A 20607-nucleotide genomic window follows, 5' to 3' on the forward strand; every position below is an offset into this window, starting at 1 on the left:
AAACAAAAATCCTCACAACTGGACCAATAAGCAACATCATGATAAATGGAGAAAAGATTGAAGTTGTCAAGGATTTCATTTTACTTGGATCCACAACCAAGAACCATGGAAGCAGCAGTCAAGAAATCAAATGACAGATTGCATTGGGCAAATCTGCTGCAAAAGACCTTTTTGAAGTGTTAAAAAGCAAAGATGTCACCTTGAAGATTAAGGTGCACCTGACCCAATCCATGGTGTTTTCAGTCACCTTAATATGCATGTGAAAGCTGGACAATGAATAAGGAAGACAGAAGACCAATGGATGCCTTTGAATTTCGGTGTTGGTGAAGAATACTGAATATATCATGGACTGCCAAAAGAACGAACAAATCTGTATCGGAAGAAGTACAGCCAGAATGCTCATGGCGACCCCATGTGTACCACAGTAGAATTGTGCTCCATAGAGTTTCCAAGGAGCACATACTTTGGACATGTTATCAGGAGGGACAAATCCCTGGAGAAGGACATCATGCTTGGTATAGTAGAGTCAGTGAAGAAGAGGAAGACCCTCAAGGAGATGGATTGACACAGTGGCTGGAACAATGAGCTCAAGCATAACAACAATTGTGAGGATGGTGCAGGACTGGGCAGTGTTTTTTCCTGTTGGACATAGAGTCACTATGAGTTGGAACTAACTCGATGGCACCTAACAACAATTAAGAGACAATAGATTCCTATTCTTTAAAGCCACCCACTTGTGGTATTTTTTGTTACAGCTACACTAGCAAACTAAGACATATACTTATGCTGGGAGTTTTTCTTATAGAAGAGTTAAGATAAAACGAAACGTATCTTATATCCACTTATCTACCAAAAGTGAGGAAAAAAATAACAGGCTGTGAGAATGACTGGGTTTAAGACAGATGTTTCCTTCTATCTAGCTAGTCTATCATGTAGAGTCTGGACACTGAAGGCATCTGAATTTAAGCAGCTGCTTCACCAGCGATTGTGCAGATTCTGTCTCCACTGCTCTCCATCACTGCCTCCCTCCTGCCACACTACTGGCTGGGGCAGCCACAGCAGCTGCACAGTCACCGGCTCTCGGGAAGCAGTTTCCAGTGATCACGCCAGGCTCAGGGCCAGAGCAGCAGGTGCTCATAGCTCACCAGCTCACCCTCCAAAGTCACCAGGCAAGCATCCAGGGACCGGACTAGGGCGGTCTGGGCTCCAGGGCAAGTTACTTAGCCTCTCCACACTTCATTTCCTTGTCTGTAAAATGAGGGCTGTTGTGAGGGTTATGGGTGAACACTTGTAAGGTGTTTGGACCAGTCCATGGCATCAGTAAGCACTGTATAGGCATTTGTTAAACCACTGCTACTTAGAGAGTGTGGTGCGTGCAAACGGTTAACGTGCTCGGCTGCCAACTAAAACGTTGGAGGTTTGATTCCACCTAAGGCACCTCAGAAGAAAGGCCTGGCCTGGTGATCTACTCTGGAAAAATCAGTCATTGGAAACCCTGTGGAGCACAGTTCTACTCTGGTGTACATGGGGTCGCCATGAGTCAGAGTTGACTTGAAGGCAACTGGTTTTTTGTTTTGTTTTTTCAACTTAGGACCTGCAGCTTCGGCACTGGCTGGGGGCTTGTTAGAGAGGCACAGTCAGGGATCCCACCCATGAATCAGAATCCCCGAGGGTGCAGCCCACGAATGTGTTTTAGGTGATTCTGATACACACTTGGTTTAAGAAGCACTGTTACAGAAAAAAAGAAAAAAAAAATTTTTTTTAATCTTACATGGGGATTAAATTTTTAGGGGGGATATAACGCAAAAACCAGGCATGGTAAAATATTCTTTAAATTAAATTGAAGGAGCAATATAAAATTTGTATGTTTTATCAACTCTGTCCAATTAAATGTTTCTTATAATATGTATAAATGATGCCACAGTGCTGTGTATAAAATCGAGTACAGGTACAGTATTTTTAAATAACCGAAAGAGCATTAGAGTTAAAGGAGGTATATATGCATTTGATTTGGTTCCACCCTACAGATCAGACCAGACTAGACTCTCCTGCCCACTTACTTTCAAAATGCAGGGTGCCCTAGAGCTGACCCGGGACCAAAGGTGGGCCTTGCCGGGCGAGGAGAGAGGGGCCTACCTCACCCTAAAACCAACGGCCCCATCCCACCTAGGTTCAGAGAAAAGAAGACACCCCAGCCCAGCTCGTCCCGGGGCTGGGGTCCAGCTCCGGGGCCCCCTCCCCATCGCCCGGGGGCTGGAGCGCGTCCAGGAAGCCGGCGGCCCAGCCCATCCGGGCACAGGGAGGGGCGCGCCAGCCGGCCCCGAGGTGGGGGGAGCGAAGTGGGGGCGGGGAAGCCGGGGAGGGGGCATTATCCTGGAGCTGAGGGCAGCAATTACATAACAAACCAACCCCGGGCTCAAGCTGTGAATTAATCAAACCGCTGAAAATAAAACCTTCCTCTCAGGAACTTCAGACAAAAGAAATGAAAACAACCAGGCTGGCTGGAAAATAAAAGGCAGCAGCACTGAAAGGGGGACAAAAGGAAACCAGACAATAGGGTGTTGGACAAAAGCAATAAAGCCAAAGGAAGTGTGACGGGCGAACAATGCGGGCCTGTGGGCTTCTGATCCCCGGCCGGGCTCCGCGCCACCTCGTCCCACACCCACCGCTCCGCCGGCCGCGGGCGCGGGCGGGCCTCCAGGTCGCTCCTTGCTGCTGACTTCGGACGTAAAGGTTTTCTCTCCTCCGTTCTGTCCCAACGTCGTGGCTTCCAGCCCCTACCTCAAATCCCTTCTTCCCCACGCGGCCCAGAGGCCCCAGCCGCAGGCGCCCGCAGGGAGCCCGGGCAGGCCAGCAGGGACCAGGGGCCTGAGTCCATCCCCAGAGGAGGCAGAGGAGGTGACCGTCCCTCTGCTCTGTCCAGTATTGTAGTCATTCGCCACATGTGGCTACTGAGCACTTGAAATGTGGCCAATCCCCATGGAAATGTGCTCCAGGAGTAAAATACACACTGGATTTTGAAGATTTAGCATGAAAAACAGCATGTAAAATAGCTCATTAATAATTTCTGTTTTTGGTTACATGTTGAAATTTTAATATTTTGGCTACATTGGGTTAAATAAAATACATTATTAAAATTCATTTCCCCCATTTCTTTTTGTGCTTTTTAATGTGGCCACCTGAAAATTTAAAAGTTCCCGTGTGGTTCACATTATTTCTACTGGACAGTGTTGTACTAGGACAGCGCCTTCCTCTGAGCTTCGGTGGCTTTTTCTACCCACACTTAACCCCCAGTAGTGTCTCCAGCCAGGCCCTGTGCACGATGTTTACATTGGGGAGCCTGCCTCCTGGGGCTCCCAACGGCCTCATCCTGGCCTCCAGCACAGTGCCTGGTAACAAAGAAAAGTGACTCCTGGTGACCAGCCAACCCGGTTTGGTGGTGTCAATCTGTCACCAGGGCCTGGTGCCCACCAGATAACCCTGCCAGACCCTGCTGCCCAGACAAGGGCCCTCCCATCCTCACAGGCATCCGACTCAACTCCAGGCTTGGGCATTGGTCCTGGCTTGGCCTCCACTGGGCCCATTTGTTGCTGAAACAGCACTAGTCCAGCTGAATGGGCGTCCCCCAGGGAGCACCACCCTGGGTCTATGCTTGGGAGACAGGGTCCTTGGGCACATCTCTTGCCCTCCACCGCCCAGCACAGGCCTGTTGGAGAAGGCCCTTTACGGCCTTGAGTGAACCAAGGTCCAGCCTGCCATGGCCCACTTGGCTGAGGGTCTCTCTGTGGGGAGCAACAGCCCCAGGCTCTGGACCCTGGCATTCTAGCTCTCCTCTCCCAGAGCTGCAGCAGGAGCCACGTGTGATAAACTAATAAAGAGGAGAAGGCGGGCCAAGGTGGAGGGTGAAGGTGGTTATGCAGTCCCTGCTCTGCCACTCAGCAGACGGTCCCTGCATAAGTCGCTTCACCTCTGAGGGCTTCATCTGTAAAATGAGGGCTATTTGGGGGAGTCAGTGGAACAGAGTTTGGAAAACTCATAGAATTTTGGGTCCAAGAAACCTGGGACTGACTTGTGTGACCTTGGGCTAGTTAATTAACCTCTCTGAGCCTCTGTCTCTCATCTATATAATGGGCACAAAAGCCCATTCCTCACAGGTGCCTGTGAGGATTAAATAATACAGGGCAAGCATTCAATGAATTGTTGCTATAGGAAGCCAAGGAATTAAGAGTGGAAGATCAGGGCAGCTGCGCCCGGCAGCCAGGGAGCCCTAGGAACCTGTGTCGTGGACTTTAACTTGACCTCAGGGAGGGTAGCGTCCCAGACTCCCCAGCATCACTGTAACAATGGCTCACACTCTGGGGTGGTTTCCCACTGATTGCTGTTTTCCATTTCACAGCCACCCTCTCCTAGCACACCCCAGAGCACAGCCTGAGGCCCCACACAAGGAATGTGGGGTCTTCTCTCCCCTCAGGGTCCAACTTCCTTTGGCTCTAGGGACAAGCTCAGCTCCTAAATCCCTCAGAGAAGAGAAAACCCTTCATGTGAGCTGGCTCCAAAGTCTCCTGCCTGTTCCCCTTGCGTCACCGGCCCACAGACTGGTGGCCCTTGATCTCCTGTTCCCAAACATGGATACTTAAGGCCAACACGGATGACCACCATGTGCTTGCACATCTGTGCACCTTTACATTTGCACGTGCCCATGACACAGGTAGTGAGCACCTCTGGATGGGATGCACACATAGGACTCCTTCACACATGTGCAAACACACTCATTCACACGGCCATGGGGTCTACCCCTAACAGGCCTGGAATGGTTATGCTCGCAGACTGCGCTGCGTACTTGAAGACCTGCCCAGGTGTGCCCGTCAGCGCTTCACCTGCAACCTGGTGGGGCCTGGGGAAAGGGCCACATGCTCCTGGCAGGGCCATGTAGGTATGAGGGACAGGCTGGGAGAGAGAGAGCTGACAGTCTGAGGGAACATGGGAGGGGGTTTAAGGTCTCAGCTCCAAGACAAGGCAGGAAAAGTAGAGAGTCAAGGCCTGGAACCAGACCCTTTCATCCTCTCCCCGGCCTCCAAACTGGGACCCTTCTAGAGTCAGGTAGTTGAGAGAAAGGCCTCTGGGGACAGACCTGGGTAGAATCCCAGCTCTGCCCATTAATTGCTGTGCAATCTTGGGCAAGTGACTTAACGTCTCTGAGCCCTAGCTTCCTCCTCAGTAAAATGGAAATAAGAAACCTAATATGAAGAGGTGAGCCTTCCTAACACCCCAGAGCCCATCAGATGTGCCTATTTTACATTCTCATGACACCCTAAACTTGGCCTTCAAAGTACTTATCATGGTTTATAATGATACACATGGTACGTGCTTAATTTATTTTGACTCACCCAGTAGCCTGAGAAACTCCCCCCTCAAACCTCTCCCCAGGACACTGTACAAATATACCTGTTTTTGCTCATCACTGCAGCCCCAGAGCCTAGTACAGTAATTGGAACACAGTAGGTTCTCAATACACATATGGAGAAAGATAAGACAATATATGGCAAAGCAACGGGCAGAGCCGGATGCGTCATAGGTGATAGCTACTATTACCATCATTAGCAGCTAGATGCTGCTCTCTGGGCTTTATTTCCCCATTTCCATCTCCTGCACCCATTGTCCTCAGCTGCCTCTTCCTTGGATCTAAGCTCTTCCTATGAGTGACCTAAATCTTCCCAGCAGCAAAGCAAGTCCATTTCCTTTTGTTTTCACTTCTGGACAGATAAGAAACATCTTTCACACTTTGTGGCTTAAAGACCTGCTGGATCTCAGCAAACTAGAAATAGAATGGACTCCCTTAAACTTACAAAATATATCTACGTGAAAACCTACAGGAAACGGTATTCTTAGAAATGAAATATGGAGACCTTTCTGCCTGAGAACAGGAATGAAAAAATGCCCATTATTGCCACTTGCAATAAAACACGTACCAGATTTTTTTATTAGCCAGAGTAAGAGAATAGGAAGAAATAAAATATATGAAGATTGGAAAAGGAAAGAAAAAAAAAAAAAAAAGCGCTGTTAGAGTCCTCCCTTAAGTCTCTTCTTTTCCAGAAATTAAAAACTCTCCATTTCCTTCACCCCTTCCTTACAAAGCATGCTCTGTGCTTCAGTTTCCCATGTGATTCCTCAGGAGGTCTTAAGGTCAGTAGCCACAACCTCCCCTTTCTCCAGATGCCCAGAAGCCAAAGGACCCTCGGGCCAGAGGAGAGGTGAGTTCTTGGGCTCCCCCATTCCCACTCATTCTGATGCCCCAGATTCTGTTCAGAGGCCACAAGCCCACAGGACACCCCCACCCACCTCCTGCGCAGGTGGACGTGCCCCTGTGTATAACCCAACCTCCTCGCTCCTGCCCCCACCCTTGGGGCAGAGTGGCCAGAGCCCACAGTCCAACCTCGCTCATAGTTTACCTGTGAAGAAAGCAAGGCCCAGAGATGTCAAGTCCACTTGACTTGTTGAGGCAGCGTGACTTCAGGACTATAGAGTCGGAGGAGCTTCAAACGCAGGGACCCACGACAGCATCCCTGCTCCCTCTCTGCAGTGACCGGAGGCCTAGCAGCAGCTCTGCCCTCCCTCCCTCCCTTCTCGGAATCCACCTCACAGGTCCTCTGCCCTCCTTCTTTCTCCTTGGCCTTCCCTTACCGGAGCACCTGTAAGAGGTGAAGACCCCTAAGATGCCTGGGTGTGTCCACAGAGCCCTGAGTCTCTGGGCCAGTGCCTATGAGGCCCTATGCCCCCAAATCCAGCGCCCAGGACAAGGCAGAGGGAGGCGCCTGCCTTCACGGAGGCCAGAGGCTCAGAGCATGGACTGCGGATGCTAGTCCTCTTCCTTTGCTCCTCCCCCCAACCAACCCTCTCTAGGCCCTCCGACCCCCACCCACCCACAGGCGTGCACACACCTGTGGCATGCACACACCGAGCACTTTTCTACCCCAAACAAATCACCAGCCACTTCCTCTTCTAATCAGCCAACGGCCCTACTGGATTGGAACCAAAGAAGTTTTCACGCTCAGCCCTTCCTCCCTCAACAACGACAGCCCCCCAAATATCTAGATGCAGATAGAGATAGACTCCAGTGTCACAGCAGGATGGGTAACTCAGACCCAGGGTACAGGAAGACAGCCCGAGCAGACGGGCAGACCCTCCCGGAGGGCCGAGGGCAGCATTTCCCCACTGGGCACACAGCAATCCTCCGCTGCTGACTCCCACTTCCAAGCTCGCTCCAAGTGGGCAGCGCCAATGGGGCAGTGCTGGGGAAGGAGATCCTCGCAGCAGGGGTGGGGCAGCGCCTGAGTCCCGAGGGAATGCTGCTTCCTCATAAAGCCCCGGAGAGTTGAGGGCCTCGGGCAGCCCTAAACAATAGCCCCAGGCGTGGGTGCCCAGAACGGTGCCCCGGTGCCACATCCTGCTATTCTTCTCCCAGGCCGCACCCTACCACCCTTCCTGGCTACGCCCGATCCTATCTCTGATGTTTACTAGAGATGGGAGCTGGGCCGGCTGGAGGCTTGGACAAAGATTCCCCGAGAGTCCCCTCACCCTCTCCAGCCTCTGTGTGCCCTGGGGAGTATCAGATCCAGGGCGTGGCCCTGTCTGGTCAAGCCCAGCTCAGGGAGGGCCACAGCTACACCGGTGCTGTTCCTGGGCTGGCCCAGGTTATATTCACCTGGTGAACAGCCAACGCTAGCCAGACTGAGGTTCCGTGAGCTCCTGAGTGCCTGTCCTCCAGCTGGCAAGAGGAGGCTCCCACCCCTGCCTCTTTGGCACAGAATCCAGCTCCAGACAGCGTTTCCAGGAGTTGGTGGATCCCCAGCCCAAGGACACAAAGGGCTGAAGTAGCTGCGATGTTCCCATCCACCTCCCCATCTGGTTCACAGGCCTCTGAGGCACCTGAGTCTTCTCCCAACTCAAGGAGGGCAGTCAAGAAAGAGACAGGGGCAGCTTGGAAGTAAGTGCTCTGGAAGTTCCCAGCGTGAGGTATTCCTACCAGAAGGCCACGGTGGCCCGGGTAAAACTGAGAAGAGGTAAAAGTATCTGCAGGATTCTCTCCTCTCGGAGGCTCCAAGCACTCCCAGGCCTGACCAGCAGCCCACTGGGTTTCCCTGTGGCAAGGTCCAAGCCTGTGTCCTGGGCAGGGGGGCCCAGCCCTGGGCCAGCTCACAGTCGAAACTGGGCAGTGGGACTGACTGGCCTGGTCAAAGCCTCCCTTTCAGGATAGCCCTGAACATAAACCAAAGGGGTGGGGAGGGCCAGTTGCCGTCAAGTTGATTCCAACTCATGGCGACCCTATGTGTGCAAAATAGAACTTCGTGCTCCATAGGGTTTTCAAGGCTGTGATCTTTTGCAGCAGATGGACAGGCCTTTCTTTTCAGGTGCCTATGAGTAGGTTCAAACCAGCAATCTTTTTGTTACTTGGCTGCAGTTGCTGTGTGAGGGGATCTCCATTCATTTCCCCTTCAATGTTCACAAGAACCCTATGAAGGAGATGAGGAGACCGAGGCTCAGGGAGACAGGACATCCTCCTAAGGCCTAGCACAGGTGGCATCTGAACCACCCAGGCCTTATTCATGCCCAAGCCCATGTCTTTTCTCCTGCTGGCTGATGCCCTGGACGCTCTCCCTCTACCCCAGACAATAGGATTGATAGATTTGCGACTGTCTTCACAGCTTACAGGATTGAAGTTGTTTTCCACTGAGTCATAACTAAGGAAGAATTAGTCCAAAGAAACTAAAGCAGCTTTGAGAACTTGGGGGAACAACTCAAACTTTGAAAACCTTCGTGTCCCCATGACAATTCGAATACCTACTTTGTGGTTAGGACATAATGTGTAATCAAAGAACCTGGTGCAGAATGTGTGTTCAGGGAAGGAGAGGGAGGGCAGAAGAAGTCAAAAGCAGGAAGGGGTCTCTCCCTGCCCCAGAGCACCTGGGAGCAGCACCTCCCCTACAACATCCCAGGCATGTCCCAGGCTCTGCTGCCTGGAGGCAGAGGGTAGACCCAAGGTCGGCAGTGCTGGGAGGCATCATGGCCTGGCTAAAAGCAAATGGGCTTTGTTGTTGGACAGACAGGCCTGGGCTCCACCCGGTATACAAACTAGCTGCATGACCATGGGGAAGTTTCCGTTCCCCCTCTCTAAAATGGAACAAATGTCACCTCCCTCAAAGGATTATTGAAAGGACTGATGGTGATGATGTTTGTAAATAGCAAACAATGTTTGCTTCCAGGGCCCTTCCACCTCTGTTCGGGGAAGCAGCTCCCTCCTTGCACAGACAGACAAGCAGAAGACTCACAGATGCAGGACAAGGGGCATGGCCTCTTGCTTCTCCATGCTCCCTGTAGGTCTCCCTCTTTGGTGCTGTCTCATCCCACTCCCTTAGATTGTCTGTTGTCCAAGTGTTAGGTGGGTGTCCCCAACTGCCCCGGAGCCTCCCCTGGCAGATGCCTACACTGACTCAGGCATGAGATGCCACACGGCGCAGACAGGCTGAAAGGCCCCGAGTTTGCCAAGGAAACCCCACACACAGACCAGCGCCTCTGCTTATCTAGCTGAGCCACCGTGCCTTCCCGGGCTGATGACACAAAAGCTCTACAGAACTCACAAGTGCCCTTGTTTCCTCTGGAGCCCAAGAGGGTGAAGCATTGTTCTGTTAACCCCTGCAGCCCCTGCCAATTCCAGGAGGCGAGGGGAAGGGGCAAACGGGAGCAGTGTGAAAGCAGCCCTGTTCACCTGCCGGCCATTCCTTCTGCCAGTGCTGGGGTGGGCTGGGCGGCATTTGGCTTCAGCTCGGTGACAAGTCTAAGGCGTGTAGACAAAGCTTTCATGGGACAAGGAGGAGTGGAGGCTCTGGAGACACGTGGAGCTGGTTCAAATCCCAGCACCTCTCTTTACTAGCAGCATGGACTAGGCTAACTTATTTAACTCTCTAAGCCTATTTCGTCCTTTATCTAGAAAATGGGACTAGTACTCTATACCCAATAGTGTAGCTGTGAGGACTGAACGAGATAATACAGTGCCGGGCACACAGCAGTGCTGAATGAGGGGTATCATCATCATCGTCTAGCTTAGGAGGGTGAAGGGTGAGGAAGTGAGGGGTGGGTTACACACCCAATCTGACAATGCTCTAAGAAGGAGCCCAATGACTGTTTGAGGCTAAAACTCTTTACTGCTCAGATTCTTTAAGCTGTAAAGTGGGACTAACAATACCCACCTCTCATGGTTGTCGGAGAATGAATAAGTGAGTGTATACAAAATACTGAGCACAACTCCTGGCACAAAGAGACTGGCACTTAGTATTGTTGTCGCAGCTGAATCAATGAATGTGCTTCCAGGGAACCTCTCTGCCAGCCAGAGCACTCAGCCCCAAGCCAGCGTATGTTCCAAAGGCCCAGGGATTAGCACCTTTTTAAAAGCACGTCAGACATCGGCCTCCATGCAGAATCCAATACCCATGGCCCACTCTCAAAGTGGGCACCTCCACACTTCTACTTCTTTCCCTAGTCCCTCTCCCTCTTCTGCCTCCATCACCCACTGCACGGCAGGGAATCTGGGTTAGCAATCAAGATGGGTAAGAGATACAAGACACAAAGAGGAGTCAGTAAATCATCAAGGAAGCCAGCAGGCAGTGTTGACAGAGCGCAGCCTGGAACCTCAAGGCTGGCAGGCAAATAATCAGCAAGGACACTTGTGCCTCATCCTCTCCTCCCTGAGATACACCTCCCTAAGGCTCCACGGTAGATACACCTAGACAGAAGGTCTGGGGGCCTCCAAAAGGGTACAAGTGTCTAGCTTGTCACTTTGAGCGGATGATGAAGTCATCGTGACCAAGACCCGTGGGCTGCACCTGAATGCCACTGGCCTCAATGTTTGGCACCCAGCTCAGGTCTGCTGTTCCCCCATCATCCCCCCCTCAGCTGCCCCCAGACCAGAGGTGCTGGGTGGGACGCCACCCATGCCTTGCCAAAGCCTAATCACCGTCATCTCCCACAAGACAAGCACGCTCATCGGAAACTCCAATTTAGCACCTCTTACTCAAGTAGCATTCATTCTTCCAGCAAACAAAGTGTTCTGTTCTTTTTCTCTGCAAAGTCGTGCTTCCTCTCCCATTATCTACCCCATCGGCAGCCACGCCTGCCGCAAAAGCAAGATTTCGTCTTCCTTTTTGCTATTTTCATGGTCCCCTTTATGGGTAGTTGTTTTTTCTCAGCCTTGGCTCCTTTTCAACAGGGCAGGGAAGCAAGGGGAGGAGCGTGGTATAATAGTCATTGATTTCATCTAAAATGCTCATCAAACAATGATTCCGCCCCAGTCTGCCCCAGGCCCCACCTTCCACCACCAGCACCCTTTGGAAACTGAGGCAGGTCCACTTCAACTAAGAAAAGAGCCCGATCTGGCAAAGGGGTGAGACGAGGCATAAGCCTGGGAAGAATTTTGACATCTGGGGCCCGTAAGAGTAATAATATGAAAAATAATAAAGGTAACATTCAAAGTATTTTACAAGTGAGTGGTAGGTACTAATCAATCAGATGCGACTCTTGGGCCAATTAGATGAGTTGGCAGACGCCAGCTGGACTGATAAACAATCGGTCCATTTGCGCTGGTATGTATCACTCCAGACCCTCTCTGATTATTGCTAACATTTACCATGTGCTGGGCACTGTTGGAATCACTTCCGCTCATATTAATTTATTTAATCCTCACAGTAGTCACCTGAGATAGGTCATATTATTACTTCCATTTAACTGACGGAGAAACTGAGGCACAGAGGAGATTTACACCCAGGCAGTCTAGCGTGAGAATCCTCCTGTCAACCAAACAATAGGAATCGAGCACACACCATGCCAAGTGTCAGGTATAGGAATTAGCTCTTTTAATTCTTTGGACTGCCCTGTGAAATAGTTACTATTGCTATCTCTGTTTTACAGATGGGGACACAGAGGCTTAAAGAGTTCAAGCAATCGCCCAAGGTCACAGCCTGTGAGTGGTGGCCAAGGAACTGGACTCAGACACTGGCTGTTGAGTCTTCTCTTAAGCACTGCATTATACTGGCTTCTCTTCCACTTGACTCAGTTTCCCAAGAGCCGTGGAAAGTCATCTCCTGGAGCCTGAATTGCCTGCCCTCCAACCTCCACCTCTGCTGGGCCAGTGCTGCTCCCATGAAGGGTGCCAAGTGAACCAGGCTCTTGGTCCTAGCTTAGTTGCAAGAGAAGTCAAGGGCAAACTTGGAGCAGGAACAGGAAAAAAAACTGGTTTCACAGGCCACAGGCCAGCCATGCCAGGAGACCAGGTAAGGTGGTGGCTCAGTGTGGCCCGTCCCCACCACTTGCAAACACAGCGCGATTCGAAGCCAGAGGCCAACCCACAGTATGTTTCCATGAACAAGGGGCAGCATCCAGAGGGTGCAGGACTGCCTAGCCCCTGAATGCCCTCACAGTTATCACTCTGTTTTCTGGCCATTCTCCCATGCCTACCTCCACACCTCCACTCCTGCTCCGTTAGCTTCACGTTCATCCCTGAATTCTCAATAGCCCGGAGCAGAGCTGTGCATTTAGCAGACCCCGGAAACACATGACTATGAATGGCTGCAGTCATTCTTAGTTCCTTGTCAATTATTATTATTTTTTTCAGTATGTAAAAGGAACATGTGCTCATTGTACAAAATCTGCAAAATTTAAAACATAAACAAAACAGAAAAATAAAAAAAGTCACCCACTTCCCATCAATCCAGAGGCGGCCACTGCTGACAATCTGTCAGATTTCCATCCATCTGCTATGCACGGAGCTCATAAGCGATTCTGTCTACTACTTTTTTCCCACTTCATAGTATATCAAGGGGAGTTTTTATGTTACTAAAAATTGGAAATTATTAAAAAGTCTTCATAAAGCCATTTGTAATGGTTGCATAAGGAGCCCTTGTGGTGCAAACAGTTAAATGCTTGGCTGCTAACCAAAAGGTTAGTGGTTTGAACCCACCCAGAGGCTCTGCAAGAGAAAGACCTGGTGATTTGCTTCCGTAAAGATCACAGCCTAGGAAAGCGCTATGGGGCAGTTCTACTCCGTCACATGCGGTCGGTATGAGTTGAAATTGACTTGAAGGCACCCAGCAACAACAACAATGGTTGCATATCTTCCACTCTGGGGATACATAATTTACTCTACCCAATGCCCCATGAAGAGCTGAAATGGTTCAACTCTTTAAATCTCATAATACTGAAATTTCCTTCTCATCCCCAATATCATCCACCCTCCCGGAACCTCTGCTGGGTCACAGCCATTCTGCCTGTTGCAGGTGGGAAGGAAGGGGCCCTGACAGTGACTGAGTGGACACAGCAAAGTGGCAGAAGCTCTCGCCTGCCTCCTCTGGATGGGCTGGGGTAAAATAGCATAGGAGGTATAGGATGGAGGATGGGTGCTGTGGCCAGGGGTCAAAAACCCTGGCCCAAGGCCTGATCACTTCTGCAATGGGGAGAGCATGGCTCTGCACTGATTTCCCCTGAATAAGATGGAGAACAAGAAACTGCTAATAAGTGACACTTCCAGGGCACCTTTAATCTCCCAGACAGGCAGAGGTGAGCCCATAAACACAGCCTCACAGACGGGTGACTGCTGTCAGAACAGGCGTCTGGGAGCACAGCAGAGCGGCAGAGCAGCTGCCTTTGGAGAACCCCGAGCTTGCAGAGCCCTAATTGATGTCACTAATTGAAGTGTCTAGAAAAGGCCAGAGCCAGACAGTGCCAGACCTGCCCCACTGGCTAGAAGGCCTTCCCCTCAGTGCCTCCCTTGCCTCCAGGGCCAATTAAAGGCTTCCACCTGCAACCCAGAGACAAGGTGTATTTAGGATTCCTCAGCAGGGAGTTCAAGGGATCTGGGTGACAGGAAGTGGGGGGCAGGGGTGGAGGAAGAGATTTAGTCTTCCCTTAAAATCAGCTCTTTGGCTTTCCCGGAAATCCTGCCCTCAGATGTGCTTCTTAGGGCGGCGGTTTCAAGAAAAGTACTAGGCCGACACCTGATTTCCAGAACAGGTGTGCCCCCACCTTGCTGTACAATGTTGGGCAAGGTATTCTGTGGCTCCGGGCCTTTCTCAAGGCTTACTTCTGGTGTCCTCCCAGCTGGAGAGGACATGGTGACAAGGGTCCAAAGTGGAGCTCTAAATCAGAAGGTCTGTGAGTCAAAGCTAACGGGAGGCCTGCACTAAAAGAGTGGCTGGGGCGGCCACTTGGAGAGAGGAGGAGGGAGCTGAGCAGCCTTCCCGGTCTGCAAGGAATAATCATCAAAGCATGGAATCCACTTCCCGTCACAGACACTGGCTCCTGTGGGCCACCTGAATCATCCATTTCTCCTCAGTGAATGACAGGTTGGCCCCACAGTCCTGTCCAGCCCTAAGATTCATTCAGTGCTTCAACTTTCTATTAATGATGCCTTAACTGGTAACAAGGAGCCCTGGCGGTGCAGTGGTTAAGCCCTCAGCTGCTAACCGAGAGGTCAGAGTTTCAAACCCAGCAGCCGCTCCTGGGGAGAAAGATGTGGCACTCTGCTTCCGTAAAGATTTCAGCCTTGGAAGCCCTACGGGCCGTTCTACCCTGTCGCTACGAGTCAGAATCGACTCAGAGGCAGTGAGTTGTTTTTTTTATTGCAGTTTCCACTTGACCAAGATACACAGAGTGTGTCGCAGGGTTTCCTGTGTTATGAGAGCGGCATATGCTCTGTAGTTGGTTAAGAGCATAGGTCATGCTGGTCACAGCCCACCACAAGAGACCCTTCAGGGATTTCCTATGGAAATTTAAAAAAAAAAAAAAAAAAGCCACTGTCCAAAGAGGCAGAGAGATGAGCTCTGCAGCCCCTCCCTCGGCCGCCCCTCCCGCGGCCCCACTGGGCCATCAGAGCTTGCTGCTCTGCTTCCCTTCCCCCATAGCCTGCCGCCCTGACCCAGGGGATGGGGGTCAATGATGAGCAGCTCAAAACCAGCTCACTTAGGAAGAATTTAACCCTCTCCCTCCTGGCTCCTGACTATCCACCCTAACAGACCTACCTGTGTAGAGGGAAAAAATCATGGCAGAGAGTCTAGACAGGCCCGGGTTAGAATTCAAAGTGCACAGTGATGTGAGCACTGAATTTTCAGGCAGAAGGGCTGTGGTGTTTGAGCCCTAGCTCTGCCACGAACTCCGTGTGCAATCCTGGGCATGACTCTTAAGTTCTCCGAGCCTGTCTCCCCACCTGTAAACTGGGAGTCAAGATACACACCACACAGATCGCTGGGAGCCTCGGCACAGTTGTTTCCAAATGTCAATACACTTCACACGCTTGATGGTTTATAAAGCCCCACACACAGGTGAGGGGCTTGGACACCTTGAGCTCAGTGTAGGGCCTGGGACAAACCATCCAACCTTCCAGGTCTTGGTTTTTCCATTTGCACATGGAATGAACTATTACTTCTCCTCCCAGAGATAAAGTGATAGGTGAGGGAAGGTGCTAAGGCCTTTGATGCTGTGGGAACCAAAGCTGCCAGGCCCTGATCTCCACCTTTCGGCGCGCAGCCCAAATCAGGGTCACATAGGCAAGCTCCTCAGCAGCAAGATAATAACAGGACCTGCCATTTATTGAGCAATCACAACAAGCTGAGCTCGGCACAGATATTTTCTGCAGCGACAAAACCCATTTTATAGACGAGGAAACTGAAGCTCAGGGGTGGAATTTGCTTCAGGTTTGCCTGACTCCAAGCTCTAAACCACACCACAGGGATCTCTGAGAAGGGGCAGTTAACTTCCCACCAGCACTCCAGACCCCAAGCGACCCTCTCAGTCCTGTGGGGCTAGGGGCTGAAGGGACAGCCAGCCACCACCATGGTCAAGTGGTCAAGGCAGAGGCAGACCCTACACCCACACTACCTTCACTTCCTGCCGGACTCCTGCAGGCAGCGTCCCTGAGCACCCAAAGTCCAAAGGTTAGTGAAAGGCTGTTTACCTACTAACAGTTAGCAGTGGTTGGGTTTTGAACGTGGTGGTTTCATGTCTCAAAGCAATCCTGACTAGATGTGAAAGTAATCGGTTTTACTAAACTAGACTGTACTTGGTGCGGAACCGTCCCCCTTAGCATCCAGTTTAGGGTAGAGAGGAGAAAAGGCCAGGCTGTTGTTTGTTCCACCTGGCAACACCCCGCCTGCAGCTAGTCTGGGAGAAACATTCTTCCCCTCTCTGGGCTACTCCCCAGGACCGCATGGCTAGGTCCACCCATTGGGGCACACCTCAGTCCCCTCTATCGCACACCCCTACCCCTTCTCCAAGCTTCTGGAACGCTCGCGGCAGCAGCTCTCACCCTCATTTCTTTCCGAGTGAGCAGGTCACTCCAATGACAGAATAACAGCTCACGCCTGCATAAGATTCCCACGCGCCAGACATTGTTGTAAACCCTTTTCTCATGTAATCCTTTTTATCTGATCCTCTCAACATGCTGTGAGGCAGTAACTAGTAGAGGAAACTGAAGCACAGAGAGGCTAAGTAACTTGGCCAGTGCCACACAGCACATCTGTGTTTTGCATCTTAAAGGAGGAACATGTGAGAGGCTGAGGGAGGTGTCATAGCACACAAGGTCTGCCCCTTGCCCAGATCCTACAGAGGCCATGCTCATGACCCCAGGGAAGGGCTGCCCCCCACATCCAGAGAGGCCCTGGGAGAGCTGCCCTCACTGAGGCCTGGCGGCTCCCTCCTCCCCAACCCAGCACAACCCTCAACAATAACAACCACAATGGCAACGATATTAATACCAGCTTCCACTTACTGGAAGCTTCTATACTCCAGGCCCTGTAGTAAGTGTTGTAATATATATACATCACTTTACGGAATCCTTTTAACTTTGTGAGGTAGCCGTTATTATTTCCCCACGGTATAGGTGAGAAACCTAGTGTTTAAGAAAGTTCTGGTATTAGCCAGAAGTCACCTGACTCAGAAGCAGCAGAGCCAGGACTCAAACCCCGGTCAGTCTGACTCCACCCTGAATCCTGTCTCCCAACCCAAGGCTAAGGAGAAAAGAATTTCTCCAGCCGACAGTCCTGGCGCCCAGGCCAACTCGGCTGAAAGGAGCTTTGTTCCCACAACACAGCTCTGTTTCCCTGATTCCGTCTAACCTCCCAGACCGATGGGTGCTTCCCTGAGGGCAGGGTCTGGTCTGGTCTCCAGGCCTCACCCAATGCCTTTTGCCACGTAAGGACAGCTTGGTAAAGCTTATCCATTCCCTGAGTGCCTCATTTATTTAAAAATATATCAAACGAGTGCCCTTTAAAAAGACATCTAGAGATGAATGCTCCTCCATCCTGAGCAGCATGAGCTTGCCCCGACGGGAAGCCTATATTCCTGCATCTCCAGGGAAGATCGGCCACACTCGCTCACCTGGGCACCCGTGGGCCAAAGCTGTGGGGCAGGCGGCACGGGCTGCAGCAGACAGAGCAAAGGAACATCCCCGGGGCTGCCAGCTTGGCCCCCACACTCGAGGAGTCCATAGCCCAGGCAGGGAAGGGAATCTCTCTCGATTACCAGGCAGTTTCAGCACAATTTGAAGGCAGCAAAAATGTCTTTGAACAGAGAGGAAAAGACCAGCGTTCTGTTGGAGTGTTTCACAGAACAATAAGAGAGAAGTCTCGGCCTGAGTCAGTGAGCCATCCATTCTGAAAAATCTCTGAGACATTCTCTGTTCCCCATTGTCAACAGAGTCCTGGCTCCCTGGCCTGCATTCAAGGCACTTCTGGTCCTTGGTGGACTCGGCCTCATTTTGCAATCTAAGCTAATACCATCCCTTAAGTGAGGGGACCCCACAAGCCGACCCAGCAGGGTCATTGTTGTTCCTTACCGAGCCTGGCACAGGGTGCCCTACAAACATAGAGAGTTGCTAATGGAACCCAGAACTCAGTGCCAGGCCCAGAGTGCAAGCTAATACACACTTTCCCATATGAGTCCAGCTTCAGCGTTCATTCTTCCCTGAGCCCCTGGCAAGAGCCTTGAGCTCACTGGGGAGGCGGATGTCACCAAGAGAACTGGGGACAAGTAACCAGCCGCACGATTAGGGGCCGTCAACTGTGTGTGGAAGACAATAATAAAATAATGGTCCAAATATCACAGCTGGAAACCAGGCCCATTCTCACCACCTAACACCCTTCTCTCTCACTGCCCAACATACACATTCTCTGCTCTGGCCCTTCCCAGAGTCCAAAAAAAGCTGACCCTTCTCATCCTTTCAATGAATCTGCTTCTCAACAACCACCCAGCAACACCGAGCTCAAAGACGTGGTTGGGGTGCAAGGAATCAACCATTTGGGTGGTTCGCTCTCCCCAAAGCAGCTTAGGCTCCCTCCAGAGGCCCAGCCATGGGCAGAGCCCCCACAGTTCAGATGCCAACATCTCCTGACCCTGAAAAGGTCCTCCAGGTTCCTGCCCTTTGGCACCATGGCCCTCTGGGGGACGCTGACCCCTTGACAAGGGGCTGATGTAGCTACTTTTAGTCAAAGTCAAAGAGACGGAGGAGAATGGGGGGAAAAGAGGAATGAGACGGACTTACGTGAAGGGTAGATGGAGGAAGGGGACTTGCCTCCAGGAACGGGGGCCGGTGATGAGCCCACGGAAGTATGGAGGCCGGCTTGGTGGAGGGGGCACCACGTGTGCTGCCCCCACCGTCTCCATTCTCTCCCAGGACCCCCCAGACAGCAGCCTGCACACACACAGCCAGGTAACCACCTATCTGAGCTCTATCTGCCACCCAGATCTCACAGCTGTGAAGCTAAATTCCACCAGCTCAGCACTTTTGCAGAAAGCGGGTTGTTTTTCTTATGCACCATTCTTTCCACAGGGTGGTCATCTCATCTGCCCGCCTCTCCCAGGGTCCTCTCACACACAGCTAGCTGCTCTCTGTTTCCCTGAGGGGTCTTCCCAGGCCCTGCCATCTGACAAACTCTACCATTCATTCCGAGCATCACTGCCCTGGCCCCATTTCACAGAAATTGGAAACCCAAGGCCTGGGGGTTAGTGTGGGAGGGGATGCCACGCCACCCAGAGGGAGTCTGCCTGCACAGGGCTGGGTGCAAGCTGGCCCCATGCTAAGAAAGCACCTAGCAGAGGCCATGATGTGGCTACCCGTCCTTTCCTAGCCGGCCTCTTGCCACGGTCGCCAAGAGTCTTCCCCCAACGTTAGAGAACAGAATGTGCTTGACTGAGGAGACCCGGATATAATAAATTGCTAATAACAGATTCTCCACCTGAAAAGCAAAAGACTAGAAGGCTGGCCCTTCCCTTCTGTCCCTCTCATCCTCAACTCTGTTTCCTGCAAGCCCAAGAAGAGGAGCCACCATCACGGAGAAGGAGATTAGCCCCTCCCACCCCCAGGGCCCCAGGGGCTCTCTTCTCCTCACCAGCCCCTTCCTTCCTGGGCATAAGAGCCAGGCCCCCAGAAACTCATGCGTGGGACATCTTTGTTCTCCAAAGCCCCTTCTGCCTCTCCCTTGCCTTTACGCACACATTTACTGAGCACCTGCTAAGCACCAGGCACTGTGAACTGTGCGTGAAGCACCCTGGTCCTTGTTCGCAGTCAGGAGGTGGCCCCTGGGCTGGGCTGGGGGAGTCTGGGCCTGTGTTTTCCGGCTAAAGAGCAGTGGAGGCAGCAGCTAAAGAGCAGTGGAGGCAGGGGCAGTAGTGGTGGGGGCGGGCCCAGCCCTCTGCACTAACACCAGGGAAGCAGAATCAATGGCAGGGACGACCCCAAGCTGACTGACCGGGAGACGGGTGGGGGTGGGGAGTGGGATGGGAGTGAGGAGGCACAGACAAGAGCACACAGCCAGAAGCGGCCATCTTCGGGACGAACAATAGTAAAAGGTAAAACTGAATGCGCCTGAGGATAGATTATAAAATTGTGTTCAGTGTATTGCTTATATGCTAATCGCTTATGTAAATATGGACATGGCCCCCGGAAAAATCCAGGCATCATTGCTGCTCTTTCTGCCTCTCCCTGTTATTGGGGCAGTTCCCAGAGCTAACAGGAAGCTATATGACCCCAGCCCCATCTCCCAGCAACCCCCTTGGCACCAACTCCTCTCCTTAGCCTCGCTTCACCTCAAGGTCCCCTAGCGGCCGCCTGAGAAGTGTTGACTGCAGGGGAGGAAGAGAAATGAGGCAAGACCCACTCAGGGCACAGCCAAGGTGAGGGAAGAGGAGGAGAACGGTGGCCTCCGCCAAGGCAAACACCCGTCCAGTGCTGCCATCCAGGTCTGCTCTCGGGATGAGCTTCCCATGGCTGTCAGAAGATCCAGTGGGCTGCAGGCATTCCTCGACACCCCTAAGCCCTTCCTATCACCAGTTCCACAAGGTCGTGGCAAGATGCCAGGGCAAGGGGCCAGGGGACTATATGGCAACATCCCAAAGTGGTTTTCACTTGTTCTGCACAGGGGTTGAAAGGCCGCGTGGACCAGCCTCATTCCCCTGCAGATGCACAGCTGGGAACACGGGTCAGTGTGGCTCTTTTGGAGCCCCACCACTTACATGAGTCCACATCTCCGGATCTCATTTTCCTCATCTGCAAAATGGGAGAATTACATACTC

General features: G+C 51.9%; 1 protein-coding gene across 1 annotated transcript in view; it reads right to left on the reverse strand.

Annotated features, from left to right (window-relative positions):
- Window positions 1–18737, reverse strand: part of SOX13 (SRY-box transcription factor 13) — a 34106-nt gene extending 15369 nt beyond the window's left edge. The window contains exon 1 of the mRNA XM_023730320.1: window positions 18578–18737. Coding sequence (XP_023586088.1) covers window positions 18578–18699 — 122 coding nt within the window. The 5' untranslated portion in view covers window positions 18700–18737. The remainder of the gene's footprint in view (window positions 1–18577) is intronic.
- Window positions 18738–20607: the final 1870 nt, after the last annotated feature.

Source organism: Trichechus manatus, unplaced genomic scaffold (genome assembly GCF_000243295.1).
Source record: "Trichechus manatus latirostris isolate Lorelei unplaced genomic scaffold, TriManLat1.0 scaffold00035, whole genome shotgun sequence".
NCBI lineage: Eukaryota > Metazoa > Chordata > Mammalia > Sirenia > Trichechidae > Trichechus > Trichechus manatus.